At 37.9% G+C, this 13,923-nt stretch overlaps 1 protein-coding gene across 8 annotated transcripts in view; it reads right to left on the bottom strand.

Annotated features, from left to right (window-relative positions):
• HECW2 (HECT, C2 and WW domain containing E3 ubiquitin protein ligase 2) overlaps window positions 1–13,923 on the bottom strand; it is a 452,881-nt gene that overhangs the window by 139,297 nt on the left and 299,661 nt on the right. For all 8 annotated transcript variants that reach the window (XM_089330142.1, XM_089330141.1, XM_051849332.3 and 5 more), the window contains 2 exons: window positions 8,718–8,812; window positions 2,760–2,835 (listed from right to left, as the gene is read on the bottom strand). In XM_089330142.1, the coding sequence (XP_089186268.1) occupies window positions 2,760–2,835; window positions 8,718–8,812 (171 nt within the window). The remainder of the gene's footprint in view (window positions 1–2,759; window positions 2,836–8,717; window positions 8,813–13,923) is intronic.

The raw sequence follows: 13,923 nt of genomic DNA, 5'->3' as shown, positions 1-13,923 counted from the left end.
TCTCTCTGTGTAACTCTGACTTTCAAAATAAATAAATAAACATTAAAATAAAATAAAGTTAACACTATATAATTACTTTCATCTCCCATAATTTTTAAACATTCTGCACTAACCAAAACTGTCTGACCATATGGTAGGAAATGAAACAGATTTAAGGTAACTAGTCTCCATGTGAATGGATGTGGGATGCCGGACAAAGTGTTTGAAGAAGCATTTGTATGTGTCCCAATGTTTATTTACCACTTTTTAGAAAATTCCCTAGGATTATTAACTTCCAGATGGTCATTCACCCATGGTGAATTAATAACATCCCCTCTCAAGTCAAAATCAACACAAGTTTCAAGTTCAGAATGACGTGGACCACTTAAAAGCATTGATTAATCATTCTAAACTAAGAATCCAATGCTATATAAAAAATATCATGTTTTATACCATAAATATATAAAATTTTTACTTCTCAATTTAATTTTTCCCTATAATATATGGCATGATCCAAAACAAACTGTGCTGAGCTAATATGGGGTTTATTAATTGTTCTCTGTCTATAACCAGGGTTTTCAGTACCTGCAGGCCCTCAAGACTGTGAAGGTCTAAAGCAAATGTTGCCGGTCAAAGTGCTTTTAGGAAACAGATAAGGAGGCAGGGGAGAAGTACCACAGGCAGAGATACTTTAAGCATCTCTGTGAAAGCCTGGATATTTCTTAAATCTTGAGGGTACCGAAGAAAATATATTTATTGGCCAATTTTGAACCATAATCTACTACTGTACAACTTCAAAAATTCACCAGAGAACCAAAGCAAAAACTGTTTCCATATTAAGCAGTCTCATATTGGGGGAGAAGGAAGATGCAAAAACAAATACAGATGGAAGGCCACGGACTAGCACAAACTGACGAAAACACTTTTGTTGTTTGATAATTATGTATTGTACAAGTGTCTGTCTTTAAAACTTGAAATGTTGAAACTTGCTCTATTGGGAACATCTATTTTCATTCACATTTTTATAGACAGAAAAGGTGGATCTAATTTAAATTTGGGGAGCACTACACTAACAGAAAAATGAAAACAAAACATCTTACAGTGACAGGTATTTGTTAGACTTTGTCTTGTATGTCTCTTTTAAAAGTTCATTTCAAATACTGATTTTTTTTTTATCATACTCTTAGCTTTGTGACTGCCAATGCGGTTTTTAAAATCGGAGAGAGGGTCGGGTGGGGAAAGCATCACTATGTTCCTAAATCTGTATATATGAAATACATGAAACTTATATAATTTAAAGAAAATTTTTTAAAAAATTTAGAAAAACAACTCTGAAGAACACAGAGATGATCAAAACATGGACCTTCCGCTTAGGGAGCATCGGTTTAACATTATGATAACTTATAATGGAGATACACACAGGAGAATATCCCCTCTCTCCCTCCCTAGACCTCCTTAACTAATCTAAATCTCTGTATGTCTTCTTCCTTTAGGATCTCTTTCTTTATTCCTAACATAGTCCCCTTGCTTTCTCTCACTTTCCTAGCCTCTTATACTTGTTCTCCTTCCAAAGTCATGTTTCATTTGGTTAGTTCTTATGTCATGGCTTTGTGTTAATAATCCACCAGAACTTAAACAAACATTGCATCTCATAAAAAATAAATAAAATAAAATAAAATCAGTGACTTTCAAACTTTCGTTACAGTGACCTATGTATGAAGCATATTTTACAATTTTTATATTGCAAGGCTGTATATAGACAAGTAAATTCCATGCATAAAGATTTTGTTAGTAGAAACGTGTTTCCCTTGGATGGTAAACTCTCATAATATTCTACTCTTTGTAAACTAATTACTGGTTTCAACTAAATCAAACTTACAAACTGTACTAAGTCCCAACTGACAACCCGAAAAGCAGTGTTTAAATTATATGATAAACATACAAGTGATTAGAACATTTGACTAATCAGAAAACAAACAAAAGTTGTCTTATCCATGTTCCAATTTTCATGTGTGTTCCTCTACAGAAGAAGTATCTTTTTCCCCTACTCTTTAAATTTTTCCTTGGTCTAGCTGAGGTAACTATATGTTTTTTTTTTTTTAAAAGATTGGCTATAGCATAACTGTATTGTCAGTTTTCTTTTTTAAATATTTATCATTTATTTGAAAGGCAGAGTTACAGAGAGGCAGAGGCAGAGAGAGAGAGAGGTCTTTCATCTGCTGGTTCACTCCCCAGATGGCTGCAATGGCCAGAGATGGGCCAATCTGAAGCCAGGAGCCAGAAGGTTCTTCTGGTTCTCCCACATGGGTGCAGGGGCCCAAGGACCTGGGCCATCTTCTGCTTTTCCAGGCCATAGAAGAAAGCTGAATTGGGAGAGGAGCAGGTGGGACTAGAACCAGCATCCACATGGGATACTGGCATTGCAAAATGGGCTTTACCCACTATGCCATAGCGCTGGCCCACAATAAATTGTTTTCAATTATCAAAGATCCTCAGTGGGATTAGCGTATGTTATATTACAGGCTTCTAAAGTAAATATACATAGTTATATAATTTTTAAGCATCAGAAACTTAGAAGGATAATTTCCAAATTTATATTTAAAATCTAACGTTATCATAGTCAAAGGTATTCTTGAATTTCTGGAAGTATAACCAAAAAGAAAATAAAAAATCATCTAGTTCCCATATCATATAGAAGAGTCCTTGGGAAAAAAGTGAGCATTCAAACCTTGGAAAGTACATACTCTCAGGTTGGGTGCCGCATTTAAAGGCTTTCTTACCTGACAGCGTAAAGCTCACAAGCTTCCGAGAATGCAGGTTTCCTGAAGCACTTCCTTCCATGCCTTCTGCCCCCATCTGAACAGAAAAAAAAATCACATGTCTGAGGTTTCATAGGAGCAGGATGCCACTGAATGTCGCTGATACAATTATTTTTGTATCTAACATGTTTGAGAGTAGTTTTCAAAGCTCATGGAAAAAGGAAATTAAAAGATATAATTATTTTAGTAAAATTTTTGACATTAATACATAATTTTTTCATTATATGCATATTCTATGAACTTTTAAAAGTCTGCTTATATTGTAGCATATGTCTTTTCATTTCTAAATCTTGGAAAAGAGACACAAATAAGATTCTTGGGGGTAAGATAAAAGGTTATACTTCAATTTGATCTTTATCCAAAATATAAAAAAAGATAGGAGCTTCAAAATTCCCTGTGAAAATGAATCAACCCTGGATAAGAATACAGTTGAGAGATACATAGTAAATGTACTTAAACATTCCCTCAGGAACTAAATATCAATCTTCTTCAGACTTATTAGAAAACTTAGAATAAACTAAATGGTTGATTTCTATCAGACTCATGTATATCTACAGAAGAATCCTCCTTTGACAAATACGTCTGATTATCCACATAGGTGTCCTACCTCCCCTGCAGATTTTGGTTCTGTTGTGCTGCAGGTGCATGACACATACTATAATAATTAGGATAATAAGAACTTGCAATGCTAGTCTACTGACAACACTTCCTAAAAGCTTTTAAGTAAATTATACCTCACTTGAAACCAACAATTTATAGGTCACATAGCAAATTCAGATCTTTCTATCAATTTATGTAAAATGTATGGTATACTATATGATACGTTAAAAAATAAGTCTGCAGTATTATGATGCAACATTGAAGACAGACAATATTCTGAATAGCTGGGAAGCAGGAACCACATTTTAACCCTAAATTCAGATTAAGCTATCTTGACAAATATTCTGTCCTTGATCAAACTTTGATCAAGATCCTTGAGGCCCACCATTAGGCTTCCATCTCCATCCTTGTAATCTGCAAAATCCCACTAAGTCAGTTTGAAGAGAGCTCTATTCTTACTATGTGACCACCCTTGATATTAGACCAAATTCCTCATCCTCTATGAACCCCCTGGTGACATATGAGCATGCTGGCCTACCTATGGGAAGAATTCTACTAGGTTAGTTTAGCCAGAATTATACTACCCTTTTATTATACAACCAATGGCCCCATTCCCCCAATACCCACACCTTGGCTATAAATTCCCACTTTCTTTTGTTATATTTGGAATTGAGCAAATTATGTATCGAGGTCTCCTTTTCTAATTTATTTGAACACAGAGAAAAACAAAAATGGAGATATAGAGAAAGAAAGCTCCAACTTGCTGATTTAATCCCCAATGCCTACAACAGCTCGGGCTGGGCAGGGGCTGAAAAGGGGAACTGGGACTTCAATCCAGTCTCCCATGTGGGTGACAGGAACTCAATAATTTGAGGCATCACTGTTGTCTCCCAGGGTCTGCATTGGCAGAACCTGGAGTCAGGTTCTAGAAGTCAAACCCCGGTACTCCAATTTGGGGGCATATGTGTCTTTTTTTTTAAGATTTCTTTTATTTATTAGACAGAGTTACAGAGAGAGGTAGAGACAGAGACAGAGACAGAGACAGAGACAGAGGTCTTCTATCTGCTGATTCACTCCCCAGATGGCCACAATGGCTGGAGGTGAGCCAATCCGAAGCCAGGAGCCAAGAGCTTCTTTTGGGTCTCTCACGTGGGTGCATCCTCCACTGCTTTCCCAGGCACATTAGCAAGGAGCTAGATCAGAAATGGAGCAATCAGGACTTGAACCAGCGCCCATATGGGATGCTAGCACTGCAGGCTAAGGCTTTAACCCACTGAGCCAACCACAGCATTGGGGGCACTTCTTCCATCTTATTTTGCTGCACTCCTCCTCATACTTCAGTAAAAATTATACCATCGACAGAAAAAAACTATCACTAATCCAGGCAAAGTTGAGAAATTACAAGAGCAATTGCATTCAAATTTTGAAATACAAACTTCTACTGCTGTCTCTGTAATTTCTGTATCTTAGACAAGACTATTTTGTGTGACAACTGCTTCTGATCATTCTGTATGTCATCTGAAACATTACGAGGGTATCCAGGCCAGGTATCTATTTCATTCTCTACATTAAACCAATCTTTAATAATCATAGAGTCAGTTCTCAAAAAAATACATGTATTTATTATATTGTACTGTACTCCTTTGACTCCGCATTTCCACATTAACTACAGCCGAGGAAGCAGCAATTGACCAGACAAGAGATTGCCATAACCATCCTGCCCTGCTTTCGTCACACTTGAGCCAGGAGAATAGTGAGATATTGTAGACCACAACTGAGACAGACACTCAGCAACTGCTCTTATTTTTGTGCCTGGGTACACTCAGGCAGCCAAAAAACCATGGATTCTCTCAGACCACACTGCCCAGTAAAATGTGCCACTCCTAAGAACATAACATCTCTACCTGTTATGAGAACTTCGGCTAAGTGAGTTAACTGAGACTAAAGAGACGCCTTGGTCTATCCTCATTTAACATCTATTTAAAATAAGAAACCATGAGAAAGAAAACAAGCATCCTTTAATTTTCCTTTGAAAAATGTAAATTCAATTTCAGATTGGCAAAAAACTAGTATGAAACAATTCTCAAAGAATTCACCAAAATAAGTGTCCTATATGACAACTTTGGTAAAATGCTCATCTGAAATACTACTCAAAGAATTCAGTTTTACCATTCATTACAAGAAAGCCCAAACCTTACCACTAAATACTGGGACACTGATGAAAATAACACATCTGCACTCAATGTTTAGAGAAGTTTTTAAATAAACTCACTGCATAGATTCATTCCAGGAAAACCCAGCAGCAACGCTGTCAACCTAGCAATGAAACAATGTGTGGTGAGTGATGGTAGCCTTAATCTGCTCCTGCAGCCGAGGGATTTCCTGTTCCAACTGGCTGAGACACACAACACTGTGTACTCTGATGAATGACAGTGACGTCAAAATACAAATAATAGAGAAGACACAATCTTTTTTTAATCCTTGATTCATTGTAAAAGGATATGTGAGAAAGGAGACCATATGATTAGGAGGTCAGCTCATGTTTTTTTTCTCCGAGGAGTTTCTCAGTGATTTCTTCCAGGTCTACTCTTTGTATCTGGTCAAGTTATAATCATCCTAAGTGGGCTTTGTGAATATCAGTGCTGCTCATCAGTCCCAAGAACTAAACACATCATGGATCTATGTGTGGCCATTGTGCTGTTACAGAAACACAGTGCTGACTGCTACAATGAGGTGTCCATGTGGTACAATCTTTCAATTTTGGATTCAGACCCAACTTTTTAAAGTTCCATCAGAAACTTATTGACCAACAAGTACATTATCCTTTGAAGCAAAATACTCATGAGTGCCAGTGTTGTATTGATGAAGCTTTTATGGTGCTCTGAACCTGTGTGAAGCAAATTAATTATCTTCAAACTATCCACAGGCTTTGACTGTGATCTCAATGCAAAATCAATACAATGAGATCAATATTCACCAGACCATTAACTTATGCCATTAATGGTATCTGGTTATTGAAATAGTTGGTTTTATTACAAGCAGGTCATTATTCTATTTTTGTAACCTTTTTTAGAATATCAACTAGAGTTAAGGCAAGCATTGTGGCTGAGCAGGGTAAGCCACTGCTTGGAACACTCACATTCCACAATGGAGTGCCTGCTTTGGGTCCCAGCTAATCCCCATTAGACCCAACTTCCTGCTAATGCACCTGGGAGGGAATGGATAGTGATTCAAGTGCTTGAGTCTCTCCCACCATGTGGGAGATCTGAATGTATTTCCTTGCTCTTGGCCTTAGACTGGCCAAAGCCCCTGCTCTAGAGGCGTTTGGGGAACAGGAAATCAATCTCTTTTTCACTTCCTCTCTCTGTGTGTCACTCTGCCTTTCAAATAAGTAAATCTTTAGAAAATATTAACAAGAGTAAAGTCTTTTCCAGTGTTTAATATGTGACATGGCAGATTTTATAGTCAACTATGGTGATTTTACTTGTGACCCTCAAAGTATTTTTTAAATATTCTATACTATTGGTGGCTATAATGGAAACTCAAATATAGTTTTTAAAAATCTTTTAAAATTATTTATTCAAAAAGCAGAAAGACAGACAGACAGAACTTGTATTTGTTGGTTCACTTCCAAAATACCCATAAAGCTGCAGCTGGGACAGAACAAAGCCAAGGTCCAGGAACTCAATCCAGGGCTCCCATGTGGATAGCAGGAACCCAATTACTGTAGCCATCACCTACTGCCTCCCAGGGGGTGCAATAATAGAAAGCTGGAATCAAAGACAGATCTGGGACTCAAACCCAGGCACTGTGATATGGAATGTGGATGTCCCACCAATCACCTGAACCACTAGACTAAATGCCCATCCCTGATATACAATTCTAATATGAGCAGAGTAGTTAATTACTGAGGATTTAACATACATTGTCCCCTGTGCCTGAAGTGCTTGTCCTTCTTCTTTGAGCTTAAGTAATTTTTATTCTTCCTTCAGACTGTTGCTCATATGTACCTTCCTCAGGAAAGCCTTCCAGAACTTTCATGATCAGGATAAACCCTACTAGTCCATATTCTTCTAGCTCCATTACACTCCTCCTTGTACAATTATCACTCAAATAAACACAATTTGATTGAGGTTACTCTTCCCCACTAGACTAATGACAGCAACACTGTGGGTTCTTTCTCTATTTTTTCATCCTTTCCCAGTGTTAGGTACAATGAGTAGCACTTAGCAGGCATTCAATGAATATCTGCTAGGCAAAGACTGCTTGATACAGAGGCACAATCAGAGACAGCAGAGGATGTTTTCTGGACACCTTCAAAATGTCATGTGCAGAAATTACTTTCTGAATTTGAGAGTATCAACATAGCCTGTTGCTTATTTCCAAAAATATACTTGTGTTAGCACATACATATACATGCACACACACACACACACACACACACACAATGTTGTGAAGCTTCTGTTATGGGAGCCAAAACAACTGTCAATACTTTCATGACTTCATTTTTATTAATGATCAATAAAAACTACTAGGATTTATACATCTCAGAGTCAAACCACCCATGTATGATGGAGTTACATATTGAGAGACTGTTAAGAGTCCAAAGTGGTTGTACTGAGTGAAAAACTACAAAATTATGAAAAGCCAGTTCTATATTGGAAATGGACACACTTTCCCTCCAAAGTCCAGGACAATCAGTTTCCCTTACAACTAAATTAGGTATTTGTTTCTTCAACTGAAGGCCTGATGAGGAAGCTGATTTCCATTGAAAATACATGCAATATCTTTAGGCACTCAACCCCAATTCATTCTTAAGAGGGATCCAGTGTCAACACCTCCTAAGGAAACAGCATATTTATGACTCTTATCTCACACTCTCTTTGGGTCAAAGCCTCCTTGAACTGACTGGCGTGTGTAGAATCTCCCATTATTTAAATGGATTATTTTTCTATTTTACTCAGTGAATTCACATAAATTAAATTCCCAAAAGATGCAATGCCACTGATTTCTACCAAACAGTCTTCCAGACTAAGCTTCAAACCTTCCATGATGAGGCTCTTAGCTTTAAGAGCAGGTTTCCTGAAGAGCTGACTATAGACAGAACTTCTATAAACCAAAGCATATTTTTCTGCTGATTTACAAACAGATTCAGGTATGCCAGCCTTGTAAGTTATTTCCTTTCTTAAAACAGTGCCCGAACTGCTATGCATTTCCTTTTTCATTGTTCCTCATAATCCTGTCAGGGCTGCTCAGGCAAAAAATAGAAACTTGTTCCCACGTGGATCTCAGGAAGCAGCCAGTAAGGAGGGTACTCACCATCACAGCTGGGTTCTTCACAGTGATGCAGGGGGTCGTGGCCCGCAGGGCTCCACTAATGCCGTGGTAGTATTTGAAACAGATTTTTATCTCCGCTACAAAGCAATAGGAGAAAAACTGTAATTTAAACACTGAAGCAACACATTTAGGAATCAGCTGAGGAAATGTGCCATTCCATTTCTCTGACAATCCTACTTATGACTCTGAGTGATCCCTTGTGTTCTAGTCACAGGCAACAGACAAAATCCTGTTTGATTTTAGATGATCCTGGGAAATTGTTCAACAAAATCCAAAATATATTGGAAAAAGGATACACAAAACAACATGCCAAAATAGAAATAGTATAGAGATAAGTATAAGACTAGCAAATGTTTACTGAGGTGCTCTACAATGTGCCAGGCAGAGTGATAAGATGCATGTTCATGGTGTCATTTAACCCTCACTTCAACCTTGGAATGCAGAAGTTCCTGTTTCTGTATTACAGGTGAGGAGCAGAGGTTTGCTGTAAGTGAAATAAGCACGAAATTGACAGTGGGGAATCAAAGTCAATCTGATTTCAAAGTCTTCACTATTACCCTGTACAATACAAACTGGAGCTGTCGATGGAAAGAGAAGGAAAACATGGAGGTATACCATAGCAGATTCTCTGAGATTCTGTATTAATTTTCCAAGAGCTTTAAATATAGCTACCAGAAATTAAATTTAGAAACAATTGCTATTACATGAAATTCCATACATCTTATAAATTTTGTTCTAATAATCTGAACTTGATAAAAAGTGATACAAATGTCAATCATGGTTTTTGAAAAGTAACCACAATTTCAAAATGCATTAAGTCTAAGTGTGTCAAAGAGAAAACCCACAGTCAAAGCATTCCCCTACACTTAACAGCATCTGCATCAATGAAGTGTCACTGTGAGGTGTATTTTCGCAAAGTATTGTACTATACAATGATGCTGATGGGTAGGCCCTGGAGGGAGAGTCCTAAGCCGCTGGAGGGAGTTCCTCTCTCACAAGTGAATCTGGATCATTAAACTGGGGCTGCTGGTCGTATTTCACCAAGGAAGTTAATATTCCACTGACTTCCATGACTGCACAAAATGGCCTCCTATAGCATATTTCGTTTGCTCATCTTGAGAGAAAGATACAATAAATAAAAATCCTCTTCCAGAAATTTGTATCATTACATTATTCCTATCAATGACAAATACAAAATACTAACTTTCTTTTTTTTTTAAGATTTATTTTACTTATTTGAAAGACAGAGAGACAGAGAGAGATCTTCCATCCACTGCTTCACTCCCCAGATGGCTGCAAAGGCCAGAGCTGCACTGATCCGAAACCAGGAGCTTCTTCTGGGTCTCCCACATGGGTGCAGGAGCCCAAGGACTTGGGCCATCTTCTACTGCTTTCTCAGGCCATAGCAGAGAGCTTGATCAGAAGAGGAGCAGCGGGGACTAGAACCGGCACCCATGAGGGATACTGGTGCTTCAGGCCAGGGCTTTAACTCACTGTGACAGAGCACTGGTGCTCTGTAACCACAATACTAACTTTCAAAAATACCATTCAACATGAGACGCAATATCAGCTCTAATATATATTTTAATCACTATGCAATAATCACAATGTAGTTAACATTATCATCCAAAATAGCTTTACTAGGTACCTGCCAAAACACATGCCCAGCATTTTACCTGACAGTCTAACAGATCAGGGACAAGTTTCTTGTCTAGCAGGTGTTTTATAGTTGGCAGCTCAGAAGACAATCACAGGCATGGCAAAACACAAAAGACAAACACTGAAAAGGAAACAAGAAAAGAGACCATGGATAAGATCAGTGAAGACACTGTGAAGTCAGAAGGAGACATAGAGATAATAGGTCTGAAATTGGGAAGGAGAAGGTCAAACTATCTATTTGCAGAGACATGATTCTATACATAGGGGATTCAAAAGACTCCACTAAGAAGCTATTGGAACTCATAAAAGAGTTTGGTAAACAGCAGGATATGAAATCAACACACAAAAATCAATAGCCTTTGTATACACAGACAATACCATGGTTGAGAAAGAACTTCTATGATCAATCCCATTCACAATAGCTACAAAAAAATTAAATGCCTTGGAATAAATTTTACCAAGGGCATCAAAGATCTCTATGATGAGAACTACAAAACATTAAAGAAATAAATAGAAGACACACACACACACACACACACACACACACACAAATGGAAAAATCTTCCATGTTCATGGATTGGAAGAATCAATATCATCAAAATGTCCATAATACCAAAAGCAATTTACAGATTCAATACCAATCAAAATACCAAGGACATTCTTCTCAAATATAGAAAAAAGGATGCTGCTGAAATTCATATGGAAACACAGGAGACTCCAAATAGCTAAAGCAATCTAATACAACAAAAACAAAGCCAGAGGCATCACAATACCAGATTTCAGGAAATACTACAGGGCAGTTATAATCAAAACAGCATGGTACTGGTACAGAAACAGATGGTAGACCAATGGAACAGAACAGAAACTCCAGAATTCAATCCAAGTTATCTACAACCAACTTATATTTGACAAAGGAGCTAAAATCAATTCCTGGAGCAAGGACAGTCTCTTCAACAAATGGTGCTGGGAGAACTGGATCTCCACATGCAGAAGTATGAAGCAAGACCCCTACCTTACACCTTACACAAAAATCCACTCAAAATGGATCAAATACCTAAATCTATGACATGATATCATCAAATTATTAAAAGACATTGGGAAACTTGGCATAGGCAAATAGTTCTTATAAAAGATTTCAGAGACACAGGCAATCAAAGTCAAAATTAACAAATGGGATTACATCAAATTGAGAAGCTTCTGTACTGTAAAAGAAACACTCAGCAAAGTGAAGAGCCAAGTGACAGAATGGGTGACATTATTTGCAAATTATGCAACTGATAAAGGACTAATATCCAGAATCTATAAACAGGTAAGAAACTCCACAACAATGAAACAAACAACCCAGTTAAGAAATGGGCGAAGAACTTAAACAGACATTTTTAAAAAGAAGAAATCCAAATGGTCAATAGACACATGAAAATATGCTCAGGATCACTAGCCATAAGGGAAATGCAAATCAAAACCACAACGAGGTTTCACTTCACCCCCAGTAGAATGGCTTCAGTGGGGTGGCTTTCACACAGAGATTAACAAACAACAAATGCTGGCAAGGATGTGGGGAAAAAGGTACCCTAATCCATTGTTGTCGAGAGTGTAAACTGGCCCAGCCACTGTGGAAAACAGTATGGAGATACCTCAGAAATCTGAATATAGACCTACCATATGACCCAGCTATCCTATTCCTAGGAATTTACCCAAGGGAAATGAAGTCAGCATATGAAAGAGTTATCTGTTCCCCCACGCTTATTGAAGCTCAATTCATGATAGCTAAGATATGGAATCAACCAAAGTTCATCAACTGAAGACTGGATAAAGAAATTATATTTAGACACACCATGGAATACTACACAGTGGTTAAAAAAATCCATTCCTTTGCAACAAAATGGATGCAATTGGAAAACATCATACTTAGTGAAATAAGCCAGTCCCAAAAGGACAAATTTCATATACAGCATCTAAAAACATATAGAAGTGAAACTGACACTTTGAGATGCGATACTTTTAAACAGCCATTGTCTTGACTGTTGAGGAATAGTTTTTTTCTTCATACTATTTGTTAAACTCTTTACTTAGTAAAAAATTAATCTTATATGTATAAAGATGTATAATAGAAAGTATATCTTAATAAAAAATAAAAATGAGAATAGGAGAGGGAGGAAAAATAAGGGTGGGAGTGCAGATGGGAGGGCAGGAAGGGTAGGAAGAATCACTACATTCCTAAAGCTGTATTTATGAAATGCATGAAGTTTGTATACCTTAAGTAAAAGTTTTCTGGGGAAAAAAGAGAAAATAGGTCTGATAGATAAGAAAAACGGGGTTAAAGGGAGGTAGGACTAAGGAGTGGTAGAAAGCAGAGAAGCAGTAATGAACATGCTGGGTTTGAGGAAGACGACGACCGGCTCAGGAATTCCAACTTTATATTACTTTGCCTCCCTAAAAACACTTCTGCAAATGGCTCCCTTCTACTAAGACAAGTTTCGGGTTATTTTTGAAATAGCAATAGCTGGAAAGAACTGAGCAAACTTCACTCTTCCAATTGCTTTCTTCCATGACCAACAAATAGCACGTGTTCTGCAAGGACAGAGCTCAGAGGTGTGCATGATGTCTGTATTCTGTGGCCAGGAGCTCCTTAGTATCACACTCTGTTGGGCAACCAGTAGACTGTGGATTTGTCTGAGCAGTAGCTGAGAGATCAATCAATTATTAGCTATGGTGCAGGTAATTTTCCAATGAAGAGAAGTGCATACTGACAAGACATATTCCCCTAGCTCCCTCTCAAGCTCCCTCTCATCTCCTCGTTTCTAAAGTATTGGTGGTGAGCTAGGTAACAGACTCTGAGACCAAAAACTGTGACTGTATTTTTATTTGGAGGATGTTGATGATGAGGCCAGCCGACCAATTTGGAGTGTTACTTTATTTCTTGTTATGACAAAAATCTTCCATCCAGATGACAAATTAGAACCCATGAAACTGTAAGATAAATTTATGCTGAATTACACAAATGCAGATTCTGTGGGCATGGTCACCAGACACCCTGCAAAGCTGAGCTGAAGTATAAAGCTGAGGGGATTGACACAGATCATCCATTTCAAAACCAAACACACAGCCTGGGCACCAGACAGAAAACACGGTCCTGGACAGAACCCAGGAGAGAAACTAGCCAACTCCTTCAGCAGAAAACATGTGATATCTCCTTTAAAATAGAGGAATGTTCCATGTTGAGTGGGAGACTTCATCTTCAAATATGACAGTAGTCCCCCTCACCCATGGTTTTGCTTTCTGCAGATTCAGTCAACCATGATCCAAACAAACTAAATAGACCACTCTAAGAATAAGTAATTTATACATTTTAATTATGATTCTGAGTAGCCAGTCCTGGTTACTCCACTTCTGATCCAGCACCCTGTTAATACTACTGGGAAAGCAGCACAAGATGGCCCAATTTTTTGGGTCCCTGCCACCCTTCTGGGAGATAGAGTTCTTACCTGCTGGCTGCTTACTGGCCCAGCCCCAGCCATTGCAGCCATTT

The sequence above is a fragment of the Oryctolagus cuniculus genome, chromosome 3, assembly GCF_051225735.1.
Source record: "Oryctolagus cuniculus isolate XC-2025 breed Fujian yellow rabbit chromosome 3, ASM5122573v1, whole genome shotgun sequence".
NCBI lineage: Eukaryota > Metazoa > Chordata > Mammalia > Lagomorpha > Leporidae > Oryctolagus > Oryctolagus cuniculus.
Note: the sequence above shows the minus strand (reverse complement) of the source record. Positions and strands in the feature narration are given on the sequence as shown.